This window comes from Notamacropus eugenii, chromosome 5, assembly GCF_028372415.1.
Source record: "Notamacropus eugenii isolate mMacEug1 chromosome 5, mMacEug1.pri_v2, whole genome shotgun sequence".
In the NCBI taxonomy this organism is placed as follows: Eukaryota; Metazoa; Chordata; class Mammalia; order Diprotodontia; family Macropodidae; genus Notamacropus; species Notamacropus eugenii.
In genome coordinates, this window is record NC_092876.1 from 424,002,886 (window position 1) to 424,026,991 (window position 24,106).

Below are 24,106 nucleotides of genomic sequence, written 5' to 3' on the forward strand. Positions count from 1 at the left end.
CCGTTTGACTTTTATTCAGTTAAATCATGAACCACGAGCAGTTTGCCATATCGTCTACCCTGTCTTGGGCTACATGTTTGATAAGAACAAATGGAGCTGCCACTGGTATCTTAGGTAAAGTTTTATTTTTTCCTTCTCTTGAGTATTTTATTGTTCAATTTCGTTGGGAAAACTTGTTGGCTATGAATTTAAGCAACTCTTGGATAAAGAATATTATATCATTTATACCATAAAACAAAATAAGGAATTGGATCTATAAAGCTTTGTTTCACTAGATTTTTAAATTTGTTATAAGGTTTTCAGTAAAGTTAAAATTTTTAAAAGGAAAATCCTTGTTACAAAAGAACTATCTATTTAGCCCATCAAAAAAAAATTAGTGTTTTGCAAACATTAAGAATATTGAAAATGCTCTTACAAATGAGATTTTCTCACTTGTACTTCCTCAAATTACTTGAATTTTCTTTGTGTTAAAGATATCAGGAAAATGTTTTTGCATTACAGCAGCTTAAGCTTCAATGCACCCATTTATCAGAAGTTCAATACTAGTTCAGTTACCAAATAGACATCATATTTAGGGCATTATCTACTCATCTGATTATCCTTTATAATTTATATACATTGTTGTTCTTTTTGAGTCATTTCAGTCGTGTCCGATTCATCATGATCCCATTTAGGATTTTCTTGGCAAATATACTGGAGTGGTTTGTCATTTCCTTCTCTAGCTCATTTTACAGATGAAGAAACTGAGGCAAACAGGGTTAAATGACTTTCCCAGGGTCGTACAACTAGTAACTGTCTGAGGTCGCATTTGAACTCAGGTCCTCCTAACTACAGGTCCAGCATTCTATCCACCGTGTCATCTAGTTGTCACATAAATAAATAAATACATGTGTATATATACATATACACATATGTATATATACACATATAAACATACATATATACATATATATAGTATGTGTGTATACATCTGTAGACAGACATCTGTAGAAAGAGACATACCATGGAACACTAAGCTAGACACCATAGACCAAACCTCTCTTCTATGGCTTCCTAACTTTAGAAAATCTGCAAAGAGATGAAGAAAGTAAGTGAAGAGTTAGCAAATCATTCATTAAATTTCATCACTGCAGATAGTTTAATGAGACAATGCTTTAAAAGGTCGCAATGGAGCTTATATATAAATACATAATAATAAATACCAAGTCTTTAAGAAGAATAATGTTGTTTCTTCAAATGATACAGACTTAGTAAGACTTTTTTCTTTTACTTATGTTACACATCTAAATATAAAATAGGAACCAATTGTTACATAATATCTATTCCTCAAAATTGTTTTTTCTGCTGTATTTTTGTGTTCTAATTGCTCTCTCCTTATTTTAAACACATATTCCTTTTTCCCTGGGATAAAAAGTTAACATTCTAGAACTGATGTCTAAAGAAGAAATTTCTTTTGAAGAAACAGCAGAATTTGTTTCATGTTAGTGGTTGGAGTCCATTTGTTTTCATAAAATGTTCTTATGTAAGTTATTTTTATAAAGTTCACACATAAAAAAATGATTACATGAAAATAGTAGGACCATAAATTTTTTAGTTGGAGTTGATAACCTTTCAGGCTATCTAGTCCAACCCTTTCAATTTATAGCTGAGGAAACTGAGGCCTGGGGAGGATAAATGGCTTGCCTAAGGTTAAATATGTAATATGTCAGAATTAGAATTCAAACTCAGTTCTTCAGACTCCAAAGTTAGTCCTCTTATCACTATATTTTGACTTATTATTAAATCCATTAGAGTATCTCAAACAACTTTCAAAGAATGTTCCCTTGTTATATACAGGATTTTATGTTTCCAGTAAGTGTGTGGCACATTAACTTGTTTTTAAACTAGTAATTTACAAAAATTCCATTATTGTCTTAATTTTAATATATTCTACTCATTCTAATTGTAATATTTAATATATTATACTAATATATTAAATTTAATCTGTTCTATTTAATATATTCAAATGTTTACAGCTCTGATGAAAATCCATATATATATACATATATACATAAAATAAAATTTAATCAGTTCACATTAACACATACGTGTTTTTACCTCTGAAAACTGCTGGAATTTTTAGTTTGAGAACTCATTCACTGGTTCATAATAAAAGTTTAATAATTTTATGGGGAATAATAATTTCATAAATTCTTAAAAAGGCATGATGACCATTCAAATTTATTTACTTTTTTTAAAACCAAATTTTATTGTCTGGTTTTAAAGACACCACAATATCTTTTATCTTTTTTAGCTGTGTCCATATAACACAAAGAAAAATGGAGATTTGGCAACTGTGTAGCTCATTTGGTTTTATAAATGGCCAAATCAGTTAATTGAAGCCCCATTGTGAACTTTCGAAGCATTATCTTATTAAACTATCTAAAGTGATGAAATTTAATGGATAGTTATTCATTTTTCGCTTATTCTTTTCATCTCTTTGCAGAATTTCTGAAGTCAAGAAGGCATAGAATTAAAGTTTGTTCTATGGTGTCAAGCGTAGTCTTCTACAGCATGAATGTCTTTCTGCAGATGTGTGTGTGTATATGTAAAACATACATATAAATACACACACACACATATATATATTATATACATGTATATTTTATATATATATATTAGCCAGTGGGTGTTTACGAAGAAATGAATCTATATGAATATAGTAACACTGGCCTCCTTGCTGTTCTGTCTCTGACACCAGGCACTTTCTCTGCTTGTCCCCCATATCTGGAATTTTTTCCCTCTACTCCTGCTGCTTACAGGGCTTCCTTTAAGCACCTAAAATCCCATCTTCTACAGAAAGGCTTTCCAAGCACACAGATGTTTGTTTACTGCCTCCCCCATTACACTGTAAGCTCCTAGGTGACAGGGACAGTCATCTGCCTCTTTTTGTATTCCTGTTACTTAGCATAGAGCTTGGAACATTAATAGGTGCTTAATAAATGTTTACTGAGTGACTGACTTGCTGACTGAACTCTTTCGAAGACAGAAACTATATACATTTAAATCCACGTTAATAATAGCAATAATAAAAAAAACTTTTAAGCTCAGACTTGTATAGACCTATATAGTAAAATAACATTTTTAAAATTAGTATATAAAATTAGTATGAAATATTTAATAAATAGTAAATACCTTCATCTTAAAGGAATCTAAGTTCTTATTCTTAATCTGATGCAAATATATTCTTACCTTATATCAGTGTGTGTGTGTGTGTGTGTGTGTGTGTGTGTGTGTGTGTGTGTGTGTGTGTGTGTGTGTGTGTGTGTAAGAAAAAGCTTATTGATTTGGAGTAGATGGGGTAGATCTATCCAAAGAAATAAAATGTGTGAGTCTCGGAATATTAAAGAAATTTATTTCTTGCACTTCTAAGGAAATGTAGGAATTCAAACTGCTCTTTCCTCCATGCTTTCATAAGTGTGTGGCCTTTTGAGATTTTGGCACTTGAACATTGAAAGGGCAAAAATAAAAACAAATGAGAAACTTGTGTATGAAAAACGCTAAAAAAAAAAAAAAAAAAAAAAAAAGCAACAACAGAAACAAGTCACTTGCCCAGGCCAAAGTATACTTCATAGCTCTGTGAAATTGCTTATTTGAATATAACTGGAGAATTTTTGAGTTAATAACTTGGGAATTATGATATCTAGAGCTGTTTTGTGATTATTTGATAAATGTTAGATATTAAGCTTACCATAGTCAATTTTGTAAGGGACACCAGGGAAGTTCAAACTCCAGAGAAGAATGCCACAGGGACTTTTAAGAACTAACTGGCATCCTGGGATCTATAGTTCAGAGAGACAAGTTTTCCCCTTTCAGCCTGGGAACAACTAAAGACTATCACAAATTTTAGCCAGAAGACAAAGGGGTTATATCTGAGAGTTCTGCAAATGCAAACTTTAAGATGTGTATAATGAAAAAGGAAGAATGACTTCGAGAATCCCCAAAGAAGGCTGATCCAGAAAGAATTGACATTACAGAGGAAACAGATAAAAGAAAAAATTAAATGGAAAAATGAAAAGGAAAGACTAGAAGCAAAAAGTGAGAGGAGGGCTAAGCTTCTACAGGAAAGAGAGAGATGGAAGAGGTTCATTTGACATCTAAACGCATTTCCGAGCAGATTTGCGCTGAAGTTACTGGTTGTACGCACTTCTTTGAGGGCTGAGGAAAGTTCTCCCAAAAAGGTCTGATCTCTCCCTAACTTTTCCTTCCAATGCCTGTTGAGTTGATATTGTTCATACTGTAATATATTCTGCTCACATCTCTTACCTAAATATTTCCTGATTTTTGTCCCAAATATAAAGAACCAGAGGGTAACTAGAAATAAATAAAAATTTAAATTTGGGCAGAAAGCCAAACTATTCTCAGAACGTGAGAAGTTTCCTAATTGGGGGCTGTGCACTATTGTGATGATAGTAACTTTTGTACTGATATAGAAGAGGAAAAGGACCATATGTATGTGAGAGCTTTATATTACCCTTAGGTTAAAAAGCAACTTCTTGCAGCTGATTAAAACTCCAGAAATTGGAATAGGAAGGCAGGCTCACTATTATACAATCAAACACAGTAAAAATCCACTCCTACTGATATCATAAGAAGAGGAGCAGAAAGGAATAAGTGCCAGTCTACCTTTTACGGTGACATGCAAACCCACCATGTTACAAGTTAGGTAAAATGAAGATGTAGTGATAAATTTAGAGACATAAGCACCAGGAATACCAATTTCTGAACCAGAACGTATTGGTCAAAGAAAGTACCTCAGAGCTGTTTTAAAGAGAGACCATAACTCTGTGCTGTCTGGAAGAGCTGGTTGGGAAGGGGAAGCTACAACTCTCTTTATACTGTCACCTCCTGCCTAGAAAGTGGAGAACAGTGAAATGGATACACTTCTTTTCATTGCCACTTGATGCCTGAAAGGGAGGGTTTCTGCCCTTTCTAAAACAGAATATAACTTCAGCTGAGCCTGAAACTGGAAATCCCAGAGACTATATTTTTTTTGTCTTTAAGGAGCAAGTCAGTTAAACAGAAGAGCCCTGCTTAATAGTAGCAGTAGAAGAATCCTACAGTTGGCCTGCCCTGCTAAGCTACCACAACATAGCTGTGCAACAGCTCAGCTTATTAGAAGAGAAATCTATTAAATGTGTACACCACACTCATCATTGCACTGACCTTTATAAAAAGAGTCCTCAAGAGAAAGAATATCATTGATAAATAATTAAGTGGCTGAGCAAACTCTGAAAATTACAAAATGGCATTTTTACATTAATTCTGAATATAGACCTTATGTACACTCAAAAATGACCAACTCAGTGAAGTTGACACTATGACAACAAAATGAATGGGTTTCCAAATAAGAGTCCTCTTAGAGGCTTATAGTCCATCATGGAAGACTGGAGGAGTCAATTAGGAATATCAAACAGTAACTTGTCTTTCCTTTTCTATGGCTATTTGATGTCAAAATACTGCTTTGTAGGACTTGGAAAGGTAAGGCAGAGGGCAGCACACACCAAGAGGCAAACTGGGACTTCAGAAGAACCATGTGAAGACCATCAAGTATAGTCAGACAGAGAATTTGCACCACCTTTCCTAAGAAAATTAATATAGATGTTCTCTGTCTCTTTATGCATGGGATACTTCATTTAGGATTCCCATGAGCAGTCCAGACAGTTTATTCATGTATTAAGGTTTATGTCAACTAAGTGAAACATAGCAAATTCTTCCTGAGCTCCAGTCCCACACAGGTAACCACCTATAAGAAAAAATATTTTCAACTAGATATGCCATAGGCATCTTAAATTCAACATTTTTGTTTAAACAGAATTCATTATCTTCTCCTATGAGCCCTCCCTTTCTCTTAACTTTCTTATATCTATTGTGGTCACAGCCATCTTTCCAGTCACCCAGGTTCTCAACATGAATCACCCTTGGCTTTTCACTTTCCCTCACTTTCATAATTAATTGGTTTCCAAGTTCTATCAATTCCACCTCCACAACAGTCCCATTTTTTTTCTTAACTCACATCTCCAAGTCCTCCCTCCTGAATTATTCCTAACAATTGGCATTGTCCAAAATTGGAATTGGAATTTCTTCAAGTAGAGATTGAAATTCTATTGATTCCTTGAAGAGTCCTCAGAAGTGCTAGAGAGAGCCTCATTCACTTGATGACCACATTGACTAGGTTCTCCCACCCCAACCCCAGGCAATAATTTTCTATATTCTTTACATACACTTAGATTTTATCTGCTTTCCTGTTGTTTTCCTTCAATAGAAGGTAAGCTTCTTGAGAATAGGAACGATTTTCCTTTTTTTTTGTATTTGTATCTAATTATGTTTCCACTAAATGGGGTTAAATTTTAGGAATCTATCATACCTTTTACCCTGTACCAGGCCTGCATAACATACAGCAAAACAGCCAAAGGATTTCCAGCGGCCAGTAGAAACATGTGTGGTTGTCACTGCGCACTCTCATTTATCATGTGACCTGTAGCAACCCACGGTGTCAGTCTGTCTCTAGTCTAACCAATCTTTGACCCGAAGAAGTTTAGCCTGTTTTAATTTTGGCAACTACCTATTGCCAGGCTGTGCAGGTCTACCCTATACCAATCCCACTGCTCCAAAAAAAAAAATGTTTTTTGAAGAATTTCATCTTTTTGGGTAAATATTTAACTTAATAATTCTTGTGAAAAATCTGTGTTTTTAAGTCCTTTTAAACTATAAGTTTTGTTTCCACCGATTATGTACCTCATTGCATGTCTGTAAGAATCTATCAAAAAAGATTTCATATAACGCAGTTTTGCTAGTGGAAAAAAAGAATAGGAAAAGCTCCTGAAATGATATATCAGGATCCCTAGAATCAAAGGGCACACTAAGCAATCAGTGGCTGGCGAAATGTTAAGTGGACAAGCAACAATTTATGAAATTAACTTGTGGCTTCAGGTGTGGCTATGAAAATGCATTAGTGGTGTTGATCCTGGTTAATAGGGTTGTGTAATTCAATTGTCACTGACTGTTGTTTTGTTTCCATTTCTGATTCAATCAAGAGATGCTTTGGTGAAATTCTGCGTTCTGTCTGCACGCAACTAAAAGGCCACATCTACCATTCTGTGAAGCGGCATTGCTTAACGGGCACTGCTCAATTAATTAATCACTGTCATGATATTACAGAGTATAATCAATCACTAAAAGACAGATATCAAATTTACCATTCAGAGTGAATTTAATCTCAGTATGTTATTTTATATTCATAGCAATTTGAAATGTCTCCATTATCTCTATCATGAAGCTAGTGAATTTTAGAATCAGAAGATTCCAAAGAATCCAAAATTCATCCAGACTATCCCTTCTCTTTCAGGAAGGGTTGCACATAAGCCATCTTAGACTGATTTCATCTATTCATGCAATCCATTTGTGGAAGGGTTGAGGGTTCAGTCAAGCAACAAGTTTTCTGGGCACAAGTGTTATGTTTGCTTACATGGGTGTGCATGTTGCTATTTTCAAACTCCCATAAACAAAGTTTAGATAGATCTTTGCCTCCGTAGTCACTGGAACAGTCAGTTTTTACCATTATCTAATACCTGGAAAGGACTACCTACTCAGGTAAGCCTCTCAAAATTCCTAACTTCTTTCAGACTTAAGCTACTTGTGGGCATTCCGAATCCCCTTAGCTGCTAGCACCACCACCACAAAATACAAAGTATTTACTCGAAACAGGTGTAGCTAGGTAGCTCAATGGATAGAGGGCTGGGCCTGGAGTTAGAAAGACTTTGAGTTCAAATGTGGTCTCAGATACTCACTAGCTGTGTGACCCTGGCCAGGTGATTTAACTTCTGTTTGCCTTAATCCACTGGAGAAGGAAACAGCAGACAACTTCAGTATCTTTGCCAAGAAAATCCCATACAGAGTCACAAAGAGTCAGACACAACTGAATACCAACAAACTCTGAACATAATTGGCATTTATTTACATGTGTTCATGCTTTTTCCCCTAAAAGAATGGGAACTTCTTAAGGATGTTTTTGTGTTTGCCTTTTTATCCAATGTTTGTTACTGTTAAACTGTGTTCAAAGCCATTTCTCACTCTCCTACTCAACCAGCCAAAACGTCAGTTATGTGACAGTTATGACTGTCATTTCTTTTCTTACATATGTACTGACATTTCTTAAGTATATCCAATAAATTAACTATATATTAAGCACATTTTATGTGCCAGATACTGTGCTAGTTACTAGGAACACATATTAAATGTGAAACAATCCATACTTACAAGGGGCTCATATTCTAAACTGTGGAAACTACAAGTACATATAGAAATGCATATAGTTTAATGAGAATAAATACAGGTATTCAGAGAGTAGTTAAATGTAAGGTAGTTTGGGAGAGAGAATATTAATACTTGAGGGAGATCAGGTAAGTCGGTAGATAGAAAATTGTGCTTGAATTATATTTTAAAGAAAGAGGCCCCTATTAGGGAGAGGAAAAGAGGGAATACATGACAGGTATAGGGAATGGAAAATGCAATGACGCATGCTGGATATAGAGTATCATATGTGAGGAACAGAGAGGATGATAGTTTGGCTGGATTGAAGACGCAAGAAGGAGAGAAACCATGATTCAATCTGAAGATGGTTTGGGGCCAGATTAAAGGCTTAACAGAGAAATTCATATTTTATCCTAGAAGTGATAGACACTGGAGTTTACTGAGTAAGTGTGTGACATGGTCAGTTCTGAGCCTAAGGAAAATCACGTTGGCATCCATGTGGAGGACTGATTAAAAAGGAGAAAGATTTTAATGGGGGGGGGGCAATTATTGAAATAATTTAGGTGAGAGGTGATAAGAGCCTGAATTAAAGCATTGGCTCTGTGAATAGATGTTATTAATGTAGAAACAAAAAGGCTTGGCAACACATTGGCTATATGGGATGAAGGAGAGTGAACAGTAATACTGAGGCTGCAAAATCCAGAATGATGGTGGTGAATTTGACAGAAATAGGGAAGTATGGAAGGCAGATGGTTTAGGGTAGGCATATGTATTATATTTCTTTACTTTTGCTTGCATGTGGTATATCTCCATCCCAAATCTTCATACAGACTATTTGTGTCCATCTTGTGGGCCTTCTAAGCTCATATTGGTCTGATCAGCCACGGTTGGACATGTTTTCAAATCTATCTTGATGGTCCTATTCAAGTAAGAAGGATGACAATGAACAAATCAATGTTATTTTCCAAGCAGAATGCGAACTCCTGTGGACAGAGAAAGTTTAGACTGATCTTTCCCTATTCAGTGCCTAACACAGTATCTATCTGTATCTGTCAAATTTTAGATCTCTTATGCTTGGAATCTACTACTTTCTCAGCAAAGCCTCCCAAAATCCTTCACTTCTTTTAAAGATCAGCTTTTTGTGACCTTTTCTGGTCCCCTCAGAAGCTAATACTAATACCTACATACATATATTACCACCCCCCCACCACAAATTACCATGTATTTACTTTGAACGTATTTGTTACATACTTATGTACGTACACCTTGCATATAGAAACAATAAGAAATACTATTTCTGTTAGATATTATCCAAAAATTAAGATAACAGATTCAATATTCCTAATATTCTCTATACCAAAATGGCCAGATTGGCCTTAACCAGCTTTCATCAAACAAACTCTTTGAGGGCCCAATTTTTGAAGGTCTTCTCCAGGGCTTCAGAATCTGACCTAGCTGATTTTCCAACATTCATACTAAAAAATAGTGAGTAAGTGTTTTACTTTAAAATGGTTATAAAGAGGCTATTGTGGTAAAGAACTTGATGGTTATTACCTGATAAGGTAGGGGGAAGATGAGAAATCTAAGACATGATACTTTAGAAAGTCTGAAAATGAGGTGAATGAAAGGACACAGTATTGTAGACATTTTTCCCCTCTAATAGAAATATGTTCCCTATGAGTATGTACTAAAAACATCTAAGGAAACTGGCTTCTTTGGTGGCAAAGAGCTTGATTCTTAGACTTGCTTTTCTATGTATAAATCACTTAGAATCTCCAAGTCTGTTACTTATCCTCCTGGTAAGAGTAACCTTTTAATCTGTAAGTTTTTTCTATATTATCATAAAATTAGCTATACAAGGACAATGTATCATAGATTTTACTTACCACATTCACCCTATTAAGATAAAAACAAAGAAACTATCACGATTGACATATTTCCTTCTGTGTTGTACTTTTTTTTAAAAAAGCCATGAAAATTTGGGATTTGTGTGTGCTTTTGTAAAGTAGTTTAGAATCACAGTACAATTAGCTCTGCTCAATTAAGTCCCTGCTTTTCAACAATGCTCCCATTATTTTTTAAACTACTGTACATCCCTGCATTTCTCATGTTGTCACTTGGTGGTGCTGGAAGGAGTGGGGGTGAGGGACTTTCCAGAGCTGATCCTTCCAGTGTCAGTACTTCTTAATTACATTTCAGTTGCCTAGTCAATCCTAATGTTTCAGACTTGCTTTCTGAACTGAACTTATTATCTGAACTCAGTATTCATCTGCTATTTTATCTTATTATTCTTAATGAGTAAGAACAATTATTTACCTCCACCTCACTCCTCTTTTTTCTTTAGAACCTCCTTTTATGTTCTTATTAACCACAATCTTGCCCCTTGTAGCTTGCTTTTATCCATCCATATTTAATTCCTTCTGTCTTTCACTATAGGTCACTCCTTCATTTGAGTTGTTTACTCTTTCTAGTTACAAAGAAATGAATCGTATCCATTTCCTATCTAAATCAGTCCATAGAAAAATGAAATAATTCCCTCTTAACAGTAATATTTTAGTAGTCATGATAGATATATTTCTACTTATTCATCCAATATGTGCCTCATTTAAGAATATGATTAATTTTGATATAAATATTCAGTGCCATTGAAAAGCTTTAAAAATATAACTGTGTCACATACTTGTATCAAATTTTAGGGCAAAAATACTTCAGATGGTCATTTTTACCACATCTAACAGGTGGAATTTTCAACATAAACTTTTCTGTGTTACATTACAGGACATAACCTGAAAAGTAATTGAAAATTCATAATATTGCATCCATAGATAGCAAATGAAAGAAAATAAATTATTGAAATATTCTGCGTATTTGCCTAAAATTGTCAATCTAATACCTTCTTTTGTAACCCTTCCCCCATATGCAATTTGAAATTTGTTTCAAAAATAGTAGCTACAAAGAAAAGTCGCTTCCAAATAGAATGTTTTATAACATCAGTTATATCAGAGAGAGACAATCTTCAAATAGTCTAAAGGAAAGTGATACAGATCCAATAGTTTTGCCCTCTAGCAAAGGAGAGAAAGAAAAGGAAAACAGAGAAAGCAATATTTCTAAACAGTCACTATCATTGGTGAACAAATAAAACAGCTTAAGATCTATGAATGTTTCTCTTTGAAGATTTATTTACAAGGTCCTACGTATTGTTTTATTAAAGGACACTAACATTTTTTGCATTCATCTAATGATGACCATTTTCCAGGACTTACTAAGCTGCTTGTATACTGTTGATATTTCATTTTAAATTTAACTATAAACTCACTGGAGCCTAGAGTTCTAAAGGTCTTTCTTATCATGTTGCACAAATTTAAAATACAAATAATTTTCATTGTATTAGATAAAGATAACTGGAGAAATCATTCCAGAAAAAAACAAAGATTCAGCAATGACATATAATGGAAAGCACACATGATCCTGTGCATATGTGGATGCCCATTTTTATTCACTGTTACTAACGTTTTGAAGAGATTCTATTGCCAAAAATCACACACTATGTGCTGTGCAAGTGCTGTGCAAAAACAGCATGTATTAAAAATTCTAAGAAGCTTGACACACTGGGTTAAAAAGGAAAAAAGCTTATCTTTAAAAGAAGTGATATCCATTTGGTAGAAAATCCATCAATTACCAGCAAAATCAGTAGCAGTTTTCATTTTATTAATATCACTTATTTATTTCACTAATTTCTTTTCTTTCAGAATGTGTGCATGGAATGAATCCTCCTAGAGACTTTCACGGTATGAAAGACTGCAATTATTTATATCTCAGATCCATTTGAACATTTGTGTGTATATGAGTGCATCATACAGACACATGTGAAATATATTTCGATATAAAAAATAAAAGCAAGTCAATTAATTAAACAATTCAAGCAAGCTTTTTGCTGATTCAAATATTTTTAAACAGCTCTCCACATAAGTGGCATGCCATATAAAACGTTCAAATGAAACCTTAAATAATACCTTTATTTTTGTAGCATTTACAACATCTGCATTCTACTATTATTAAGTGACTCTTTGTAGGAATGCTGTCTAATGTAAAGCTTGGCTTCTGTTAGAACACATTTTATTACCTATTTTAACAATGGGTTTTTTAAAAAATATACATATTGCAAGCTAAGCAATACAAAATTTTAATGAGGATAGAATGTTTACTCAGCCTTCCTAAATTAAAAGGATTCATTTTTTCTAATTTCAAAATTTGCTACTTATTATGTTCAGAATTGACTTTATGAGGGGTCCTCTTAATAAAATAAATATATACTGACCACAATACATCTGAATACTTGAATTAAGAAAGGAGACATCGGGGTAAGGTGTGAAACCTCATAATGATGATTTTTTTAAAATGTTAATTATCTTTGAAACACTCAGGAAAGAAACATATGTTTTAATATTCAAAATTTTCAATTTATATAGTTAGGTATATGTCTGTAGACTTTGTGTTATACTTTTATATTATTACACTCAGATTCAAATCTTCTTGCTTGTGCACTGACTATACACCAATGTAATATGTCTCAACTAAGCTATAATAAAATGCATTTAATTAATCCTGGGACTAGAATTAAATATTTTAAAGCAATTTATATTTAAATTAAAAGAAAAAGAGGAAGGCAAAAAACAAGAAAAGAGCAATTTTAAACTGAGGTGAGCAGAGAAATTTTATTCCACCTACATGCATGATTTCTTCTTTGAAAATTTCCTTAAAAGCAGAGTTAAAATATCTTTGACATATCCTTCTACTCTTAGATGCTTATCCTATATTGCAGAGGACATTAATAAACTTTTATAGCTTTCAGTGGAAATGATTGTTCCTCCTAACTAGACACTACTTATTATAGAGTAGGGCAATATTCATTTTTATCATACTACAAGCCTTTTTGAATTTTCTTCTTCTTGTAACAAACTTGGAAACACTTGTGATACTAAAATAAATTTACAGGGTTATCTTTTATTCTTGATTTTTTTAAGGCACTTAAAGTAAATTCAAAATTTCCAAAGGAAGATCCCTGGGGTCTTTTCAGTTTGATTTTTTATGGGAGGTTTTTTTGAAGGAGGAGAAGGTAATCTTGTATTATTTCCCCCACTTTTTTTCTTTCTTAAAGAGTGAGGGGAAGGATTTACATGCTGTTGAGGTGTTCTTCCCACACCCTCGCCCCAAATGGAAAGGATATCATTGTTTGTGATAGTGCATTACTGAAATTTGTGCATAGTACTGTAAACCTAGCAACCCTTAGGCTTCCAGCAACTTCTAAATCAATCCATGATAACTTGCTTTCCATTCACTTTCAGCTCCCAGAAAGGAAGAGAAATTATTAGCAGTTTTCCAGATTTTCTCAGTACATTATATAAAAGGAAGGTATATAAAGGTCCTGGAAAACAGAAATGCAAAACTGTCCGACAGAGAACAAATGAGCAAAGACTTTCATTCTTATTACTTGTAATTCTATTTGTCCTTCCTTTAAAAAACACTTTCAAGGTCACAGGTTCGCTATTATCATTTGAAATTCATAAACCCAATCACTAAAATACTTACACGTGCAGTATGTGCAGCCATGTAATTATCAAGCTTTCCTTTGAAACTGATAAGACTAGGACTTCTGTATTGCTTCAAGAGTACCTCCTTGTTGATTACATCTTTTTTAGCACACCATCTTAGGGCTCCAAAGATCTGTTAGCACACGCTTCCTCTGACAAAATATGTACAGTCCTGGGTTTAAAAATATTCAAACTTCCAGGTGTCAGAGTTCATGTCTACCACTCCAAGACGAATAACTTTTTATTTCTAAACAATTTTTGGATTTAATTATATCTTCAAAGATAAATTTGCACAACAACCTAGCATAGTTGAATGCTGGGCAGTATCTAAAACAGCGGCGATACACACTTAACCTGTCTGGGAGCAAATCCACTAAAGGGGTTTTGGTGTATTGTAACGGGTGCAGTGGGGTTGCACATATAAATCAGATAATTTCACAGAACCGAGACCTGAGAAAGTATTTGGTCCTTGTGAAGGGGTAGAAGAAAGGAGTTTGGGGTTTGTGTGTGCGTGTGTGTTTAACTCATTGTTTGTCATCGGGAGCAAGAAAGGAATCTCTTGTGAGTGAAAGGCTGCACTTGATTTCTTTAAGGTTAGCCAGAAATTGATCTTTCTCAAAAAAACATTCTTAGAAATGCAAATGTTGAGCTTTCCTTCCAGTCCAATTTATTTTATAAAAGCATGTCAGTACTAGGAGCTCTCCAGGATTATTCCCAGGTCAATAATTAAGAAGTATCTCAACTTGCAGAGAAATGGGGAAGGGATAAGGTAGAAGAGGAAGAGGAAAGTACTCAGGCCAAGCTGGAGATGGAGCCATCAGAAGAAGTGGCAGTGGCTCTTCCTCCCACCCTTTCCCCTCCCACCAAGACAGTTAGAAAAATGGTTTGAGCTGAAGCTACTGTGCTGGAATCGATGGCCCAATCCGAGGGTGTGATGGAGGGAGAGAAGGCATACAAAGACGAGGGCCTTCGCCAACAGATAACCAATGAATACCCCTAATTTAACTTGGAAACATCTGGTGTGAGAAAGAGACAGTTGCCTGCACTGGTCGGCTCGAACTCAGCTCCTACCAAGCCATATTTCCAACCAGACTGGGAGCGAAGGAAAGGAAATGAAGTATGATACATATTAGATATCTGCTCTAAAATGTTGTTAATGGCCCTTGGTTAAGATGTACGTTATTTATTGCCTCTATGCTTGCTGGCGCGCCCTGACTTGAAGGGAGTCGGGAAACCGGGAGCAGTCTAGGGTTGCTAGTGCACCGAAAGTTTTCCCCGTTAGAAATCGGGGGCCGGAGAGGATGTGTGGTTGAAGCGGATAGCTTGGATAGGCAATCATGCTGTAACCAAAATACTTAACACTTCGCGGTCCAGTCTCTGAAGCTGCGAAGGTTCCCCATGTGCAGGGCTAGCGGTGCCCTCTAGTGTCCAAGCTTCATTACGCCGGCGGAGGTTCACTGCTGAAGCTGGGAGAGGACACTCCCAGGCGGGATCAACTAGCCGTCCCTCAGTAGCCGCTGGGTTTTGTTGCGCCTCTCTCGGGACCTGCATTCTGGCAACGCTAGCCTGCGGTCAGGGGATGCGTGCAATAACTTGGGGAGTTAGGAGAAGGAAAGGGATAATAATCACCCAAGAAACCAAAGAGAAAACGCTTTCCTCTACCCTACCCCACCCCCCATCCCATCTGCACCCAACCTCAATTCTCCCTCTCTCTATCTGACTTCTTTCTCCTCCACATTAATGCAGCCTCTAGAGAGAAGGAAAAGCCTTCGAGTGCCAGGTGGAGCCTCCAGCCAAAAAGTCCTCTTCTTCTCCCGCCCCCACCCGCCTTAGTTTCCTCCTGCTCCAGCTTCCCAGCTAGGGGTTTCTCTGTCCCCCTGCCCCTGGCTACACGCAGAAGGGGAGGTGTGGGTTGGGTGCCAGAAGGGCGGAGGAGGAGATGAGTGATGAGCCTGCCCGGAAGTTCCCAGGAGGGAAATCGACCAGGGGCTTGGAGAGAGCTTGGGGCGGGTTGGGGACTTGAACGAAGGAAGTTTCTAGATCTAGTTCGTAGAGTCGGTTTTTGTTAGGTGGTCAACTAGAGAAAGGAGCGGCCAGGAGAGGAGACGGGAATCTGAGCCTTAAGCTAGAGAGACTGGGGCTGGAATGGCTCTGGCCAGGGGCAAGGCAGTAGAGGCTGCGCTGCCAGAGACCAAAGAGCTTCCTTCAGAGCACCCTTCCTGTTGAATACAGGAGAGGAAATAGAAAAGGGATATTTTTAAGGGGGTGAGAATTACCTCTCGTTAGTCTCTCCCACCACACCAACACACGTAAATATTTTTTTTTTCTAAAGCTTAGAATATGTCAGGGCAAGTTTTTACTTACTCTGACACACTTTGAAAGGGGTTGGGGGTACGCTACTCAACCGCAGTGAAAACAACAAAGATCCCAGGTTGTAGTTTATCAGAATCCCTCAAATAAATCAGCACTCATTTTCTGCAGCCTCAAAACAATACATATGGGCATGCACCACCTCCGCTAACCTACACCCTGCCCTTGTCCTAAACCATTCTCTCCCACCTCCAGGACCTGAGGAGGTCGGTGAGCCCGAGGAGTAGGTTTGCGGCTTCCTGTGTGCTCTGAGAGAAAACTGGTGACCTCGCTGAGATTTCCAGACTATTATCCCGAGACACTCAGAGCACCAGCTCCTTCTGCACAGAGCTCCAATCCCTGTTTGTAACCCTTGCTTTGCAAACTGTTTGCAAACAGACTCGAAAGCTTGCATGTCTTCCCTAGACCACCAACCCCTTTCTCCTCCTCCACACACTGACAGCTGTATACACTACAGCTGCTCTCGCGTAGCCCCTTCGCATGACTGAAAGGAAATGGGGGTATTTGCAAAGCAAGAGCATCAGGGCCGGGCCTCAGGAAATGTGGTCGGTGGGTGGTAAGGTTCCAATCCCAGCTATAACAAGTGGGTGACTGTGTCTATGTATTGTGGTGGCCTTGGCATCCCATTGACACTTAGGCTCCTAGCTCAGTACAGTAGCGGCAGCGGCTGAATCAACTGGCCAATTCCAGGAGCCAGTGGACTTGAGCCGCGCCCTGGCTTGAACCGGAAAGATTGCTGATTGGCCAGCGTCCTCCCCCTATGCAAATGAGCTGAGGGAATGGCATTCCTCCGAACTCTCTTACAGTAAAAGCACATTCATTTCCAGTCAATCTCATTCATAGAGCCAGAAGGCGCAGGCTGGACCGGGCTTTTCTCAAGACGCAATCTGAGCAAACAAACATCTCACAGAAGGTCATAACGCTGCACTCTCAGTGAGCTTGTAGACAGCTCTATCCAGCTGACTCCCGTGAACCCGTGAAGAATTTCAAGATTTATTTTTCCTTGCCCTGCATTGGTGTTTTTGCTTTTATTTTTTTCCCACTTTTTAATGAGCTGTATTCTTGGCTGGATGCTTTAACGTCTATTCTGGCTACGAACTTTTTGTTTCTGTTTCCTTTGACAACTGTTTCTCTCTCTCTCTCTCTTTCTCTCTTTCTTTCTGCGGAAGCAAGTGTGCTGCACTTCAAATAGAAACGTTAGTGTGTGTGTGTGTGTGTGTGTGTGTGTGTGTGTGTGTGTGTGTGTGTGTGTGTTTTAAACCAGAACTGCAGCATCTGCATTGATGTGTTGTTTGAGTCTGATTCAGAAAGGAGTTACACCTGCTGGGTTATACATAATATATGCATATATATTATGTATATAGATATGTATATATATACATATGTGTATGTAGACGTATACATATTTCTATGTAGTTAAACAGTCCTGCTGTGGCTGAATTGAGGAAGATTGGTTTAAGTATTGCAAAAGTTGGCTGATGCAGAATATCAGTTGGCTTCTGAAGAGGGAGAGTGCATGTGTTTCTGAGTGCTCTTTCGTACACTATAAAACCACAGAGGAACCCACACGTTTAACCAACACCCCCAAACCCAAGTTCTCAGATGTGGAGTTTTGTTTTGTTTTAGCCTGAGAGTTCATCATCTACTGGAACTTTTCTAAAACTTAAGAGAGCAAGAAAAAAAGTAATCTTTTTAAAAGCTGAATTATCTACAATGAGCATTTTGCAAGATTGTATCAAGAGATCATGACAATTACTCCTAGACCAACACAGATTCAACTACTGAAGCTGATTTTCAAGGCTACTTAAAAAAAACCTGCATAGAACATTAATGGATTTCTGTTGTTTAAATTCTCTAAAGATTATATTGTAAATATTTGATGAAGTACAGTATATATGTGTGTGTATATATATACATATATATAGTGCACATACATTGTTAGCTTGACCTTTGGAAATTACAACTCTTGTCTTTGTGGACTGAAGACAATTTTATATTTTAAAAACTGGCTGTACATGGAAGGCACTGAGGTATTTTGTGTTCTTTTGGGACTTTAGAAAAATCACCTGGAGAGACTTCAGGCAGTTAACTACTGGAGAATCCAGACTGTATGTGTGGTGGTCCTATTTCTCTCTACATAAATATTTTAGGAAGTGTATGGGAACTTGGCCTATGGTGATTTTTATAACAACCAAAGACTGAATTTGAAAACTTAAGAGCAAAAAAGGATAAGAAGATTATTTTCGCTACATTTTAACTCACTAAAAAGTCAAGACCTAAAAGGCGTGTGTGTACAGCCTGAAACCCTGCAACAACGTTAAAACTTGTTTTTTAACTTGGACTGGCTTAGCAACTTATTTCTTCTCTCTTCCCCAACACTCAAAAAATAAAGTCTCATACTTTTATGTGGGTTTCCAGAGAGCTAATTGCTGAAGATTTGCAGTTATTTCTCTGTTTTATAAAAACTGTTGGGAGACTTAACTCAAAACGTTTGTTGTGATGCGTATCCCCGTAGATACAAGCACCAGCCGCCGCTTCACGCCACCCTCCACCACGCTGAGTCCGGGGAAGATGAGTGAAACGTTGCCGCTGGCTGTCCAGGAGAACAGCGCCTCCCTGGTGGGAAAACTCAGAAGTACAGACCGCAGCATGGTGGAGGTTTTAGCGGATCACGCGGGAGAGTTGGTCCGTACAGACAGTCCTAACTTCCTCTGCTCCGTGTTACCCACGCACTGGAGATGCAACAAAACGTTGCCGATTGCTTTCAAGGTATTTCGCGCTTTTAAACTTTGGTGCAGGTGATAAGAAAGAAAGGTGGGAGAGAGGGAGGAAGGGAGGGGGGAGGGGGAAAGGACAATGGGGTACATGGTCATAGGGAGAAGAGGTGAAGGAGAGCCAGGCCCGAGTGAAATTTGGAATGGAAGAGGTTTTTTGATTTTTTTAAAAAATTCTTATAGCTATTCTCACATCTTGAGAGAACGTGACTATTTCCCTAATCAGCCTACCCAGCTCTGTTGTGCCTTACCAGACTGGGGATGGGCCTCTTTTTAACAGAAACTCTCCGTATTCTGTGGGATTAAAAAGGATGCTGCATTGATGCAGTGACTTTCAAGAATTATGTTAGTTATTTCAGGGCTCCGGCTGTCCAGCAGCTAAGAGTGTAGGGAGGTTGGGGGTGAAGAGGGTGGAGCTAGCATTTAGAAAAAAAGTGGAAAAATGTACATAGGCACTATAAAAACATCTTAAAAGGCATCGGGTGTGACAGTGCACCTTTTAAAAGTGCCCAAACAACTCTCAAAGCTTTTCTTTTACTGTCTCTTTCTCAGTGAGATGACAGAGTTCTGCTTTCCACTCACTTTCTCTTAAAAGGCACCACAGGTTAGGAGCAAAATTGTCTACCCCCAGCATCTAAATACTACGTCGCCCGTTTCTCTTCTCAAAGTGTTTTTTCAGATTTGCCAGTGAGAAGAAACATAAACTTATCTTGTAGATTTCATTTCTTGGCAAAGAGGGAAATGTCTGTGCTAACTTGGGTAGTGTATTTTGTTTTTAGTCTCTTGGGTGTCGTCTTAGCCAAACAACAGAGCATAAATGATTACATTAAATTTTGAAAAAAAAGTTTTGAGTAATTATCTTAAGCGCTAGCCCCATCCCTACCGATGCCAGGAGTTGCAAATCTTTTTTCTTTTCTTGGAACTCTCCTAAATGTTATCACCCGACTCACCTAGATTAAAGCCTTGAGGCAGTAAAAGGTAAGAGAGGGTGTATTTTTAAAAGGAAGATGCATTGAACCATTGCCTAGTTTGCAGCAATTTCTATTTGGGGTGAAAGAGGAGGAATGGAGCAGGGAATATTCGTGTGGATGAGGAATTTTTCCCTCACTTTTGATCTAGGAGGCTGCCCTTCAGCTTTGGGCTCCTTGAAGCAAGGGCCTTTAGCTAGAGAGTAAATAGTCCCACACATTAAAAACACATATTTACAGCAAAAATCAAAACATTTCTTCCTGAGTTGTTTCTGTCTTTTCTTCCTTGATTTTGAACTATCAGTGCAGTGTTGATTTAAAGGGTTTTCAACAATTTAAGGAGGTTTTTAAGACAGGTGATTCAAGTTACAGAAATGCACCACTTTTTTTCTTTCTCTTTGTGTGATTATACCTTCTGCTGCCTTTTAAATAGTCTTTAGTTTCTGTACACTGTGAATTTATTGACTTAATATTATTTTAGATAATTCTGCATTTGACACTGTCTCATAGGGAATGCAGAATTATTAATAGAAGTTCTCCCTTGTTCTTAAATTCAGGGCAAATCCTATATCTCTGTTGTCCTATAACTTTTTAAAAAATAACTCTCTCTATGAAAAACATCCCATTCTTTGCCTTGAAAAGTTTCATTTTAATTTTTTATGGGGTATGGAATTACCTTATAATTTTATCCCTTTTGCATTTATTTATGCTTAGGGTAACGAACATATTTTGAAGTTTAATTCAACCTAATCCCTTTGTGAAAAGTCTCCCTACCTAACTCTCCTCTGCCCACCCAGAGACCTTCAGCAAAGCATAAGAGCATTTTCCAGTGTCCAGAAGACCATGCAGGGATATCCAGGCAAAAAGGAATATTTTTGCAATGCTATTATTTAACAGAATAGCCGGATAGAATCAGAGAGGCCAGTATCAATCACATAGGTCTGGGCAATCAGGTGCTTTTGTTTAACACTTGTCTCCCAATACATTTCACATCCTTCCTGTTTATATTTAGTTTGAATTAAAAATTAGATAATTAACGATACTGATTCCCCTCGCTCCAAGAGATAAAAGTGCTCATCTTAGAAAGTTACTTTAAGAATAAGTTATTCCTTCAAAAATCAAGAGGGTGGAGGAAAATACTTAGAGAAAAAAAGGCACAAGTCATTAGTGAATTCCTCTGCTTTAAAAAAAGGCTTGTTGGTTTGGGTGATGTTTCTTTTTAGAGATGTATCTTTCCTTCTTTATTTCTTATTTCTCAAATGAATTCAGATTCTTGAGTTCTCTGAATTTAGTAGTTTGTGTACTGTAGCATGTAGGGCAGGGAGATACCCCTTAAAATTGGGGAAAGAGGTTATTAAAGTAATCATATAGATTAATCATACTGCCTCCATCCTGTTCAAATACAGGCCTGCTTCTGAGTAACTTAGTTTTTCCACACTGAAGACTGCACTGAAATTTACCTGCTCCCTCTGTTTTCCTTAATGCACAGTGAATGCAAAGGTTTGGCGTTAGTAAAGGAGAGTGGAAGGGAAAAGCTTTCAAGGAGTGACTAGGCCAAAGCTGAAATACCTCTTTTACCCCTGCCACCCACTCCATTTAGTGATTGCACAACTTTATGTTTCAAAATTTACATTTTAAGAAATTTTCAGTAAACTATGAAAATAGCAGAACTGAAAAAAAGTGCAAAACAAAACAAAAACCCTTGAATAAAAAAACACTCCAAATTCTCTCTAAGGGACAAACTACATCTGATGGTAATAGTAACATTGAAAGATTTCAGGGCTTCCCTAGCCATCTCCTGACATTCTATTCTAAAGTTGTGTTTTACCATAGTTGTTTGCCTTAGATAATGAGGTGCATTTATTTTTAAGTAGGAAGGATGTGTCTTTTGCTAAATTTTAGGAAGCTTTAAATATGTTGCCCATTAATAAGTTTTTATAAAAGGTCCTTATAAAACATATCTGAGTGACTTAAAATATCATTTAAAAGACATTAAATAAACTTGAGAAATAAGTGATATTAGAAAGTTTGGTTAATGCTGTTAGTACACTAAAAAATATCAAAGCTCTGGGACTTTCCATTGCCTAGTAGGTAATATTCTTTATAGGGCAAGATAAAACTAAGTTCTTTGTGTCAGCAAGACCACTATTTGTAGTCACAAATGACATATAATCTCTACTGGATTCAAGGTTCTACCTCATAGCTTTCCTTTAGATACTAAAAAAATTAAGGGATTTTAAATTAAATCAATTATAACTGTGACTTAAACTTAATAATGCTGGGTTTAAAAGACCAATGATGTTGTGAAAGGACTAGGCAAGAGCTGTATCAGGACATCCATAAAGGATCCATGTAGCCCTGAGTATGAGAGTACTAACATTCTGCTCAGTTTCCTGACAACATTTTAAGAACAGAAAAGTAAATCATAATATGAGAGCTTCATCCAACAGGTCCCTTCTTGTCTGTTTAGTCTGTGTCATGATGTAAATGTTTCTATTTTCCTATCTGTTGTTTATGATCGTTAATTCTAGATCCTCCTCCTCTCCCCACTTTGTGAGGCTAAATAAATTCTTTCTGATTTCTATTCATATTATCTGTAGATACACTGTAGGGTATTAACAGAAACCTTAGTTTAAAAATCAACTTTAAAATAATTTAACCCAGTCTTGAAGCTTTAATTATATAGTAATAGTCATGGTAGTAGTCATTTTGTGGCACAAAAATACAGGTAGTAATAGTTCCGTATATTTGTTATTCAATTCCTCCCCTTAGCTCCCACTAGAAAAACAATAATAATTATAAAGCATCAAATTGAAATCAGTATAGTGAAGGACCAAGGGCATGCTCCTAAGATGGTCATTTTCAAAATTTAGAAAGATATATATATATATATAATCCTAATTTTCTTACCTTTAAAATTTTGCACCAGCAGCCTTTTACAATTTAACAAACATAATACTTATCGTAGTTTTAATGATTTGTTGAGAAATTCAAAGTAGATTACTCATTTCAACAGCCAAATTAGTAATTTGTCTAGCATTGGCAACACGGAGCAAAATAATCACAGCGTTATGATGATTTAAGTGGAACTTTGCGGAGACAGAGGTGATTTAAAATATATATTCGTAAAGCAGATTTATTTATTTTGACTTTTTTTTTTTTTACAAATTCAACTTCAACAATGAGTTATTCACTTTGCAAAACAAATATTTTAACCCAGTCCTTGTGTACTTAGTGAGTGTTGAATTAAATAAGGAAGCCTGAGCCACCAAGGGGAGAAGGAAAGGAGGAAGTAGAAATATGTACTTAAGGAGGGCATTTCAACACTGTGTGAGACTAATTATATTTAGGGAAGTGAGAAAAAAAATCCAACACAGCAGAAGAGATCTAATAGAGTAGAACTGAAACACTCTACATAAAGAATGCTGAAGTGATAGTGGTCATTAAAAAAAAAATGGGCTTATGATTTCATTATTTTAAGGTGAGGACCTCCCTCTAGTAAGGCAGAATGGCACCTGTTCTGTAACTTACATGTTTTTTTGAGCATTGCCTGGGGCTGCTAGGAGGCTGTTACTTGCCTTGGACCACACAACCAGTATCTGTCAGAGGTGAAACTAGAAATTAGGTCTTGAGGTCAACTGTCTGTCCACTGTAGAAAGGATGCTTTTTATGATAGAGTGATAATATGTAAATAATGAGTAGGGAGAGATTAAATCATCCCCTTTGTTAACCAAAGGATTTATCATATTTCTGGTCTGAACTAATTAACATAAAAGGATTTAATGTAAGAACCAAAGACCTAAGAAGCAGAATTATAATTGTTTTAAAAAGTAACAGCATTTTTCAGAAGCATTCTATAGGAGGTAACAGCACTTATGTTGAAAAATAAGAACAAAGTAAATTTCCCTCATTCTAATCTCTTGGGATTAAATTAGGTAAACAAAATGGTCAGCTATTACACAGGTTTAATATTGTGATTAGAGATAATTTTCTTTATGTACAGATCAGCTCTTCTACTGGGAGAAAAATACTTGTCTTGGAGACAGAAAACCTTAGTGAAATCTGAGATGGTAACACTAATTCTGTAACCGTGGAAAAGTCAGTGAACTTC

The 24,106-nt window shown here is 36.6% G+C and overlaps 1 protein-coding gene across 2 annotated transcripts in view; it reads left to right on the top strand.

Moving 5' to 3' along the window:
* Window positions 1–24,106, top strand: part of RUNX1 (RUNX family transcription factor 1) — a 337,077-nt gene that overhangs the window by 181,856 nt on the left and 131,115 nt on the right. The window contains exons 3-4 of one of the 2 annotated variants that reach the window (XM_072615024.1): window positions 12,042–12,080; window positions 18,769–19,022. In XM_072615024.1, the coding sequence (XP_072471125.1) occupies window positions 12,042–12,080; window positions 18,769–19,022 (293 nt within the window). The remainder of the gene's footprint in view (window positions 1–12,041; window positions 12,081–18,768; window positions 19,023–24,106) is intronic. The other variant, XM_072615025.1, reaches the window with a different exon arrangement.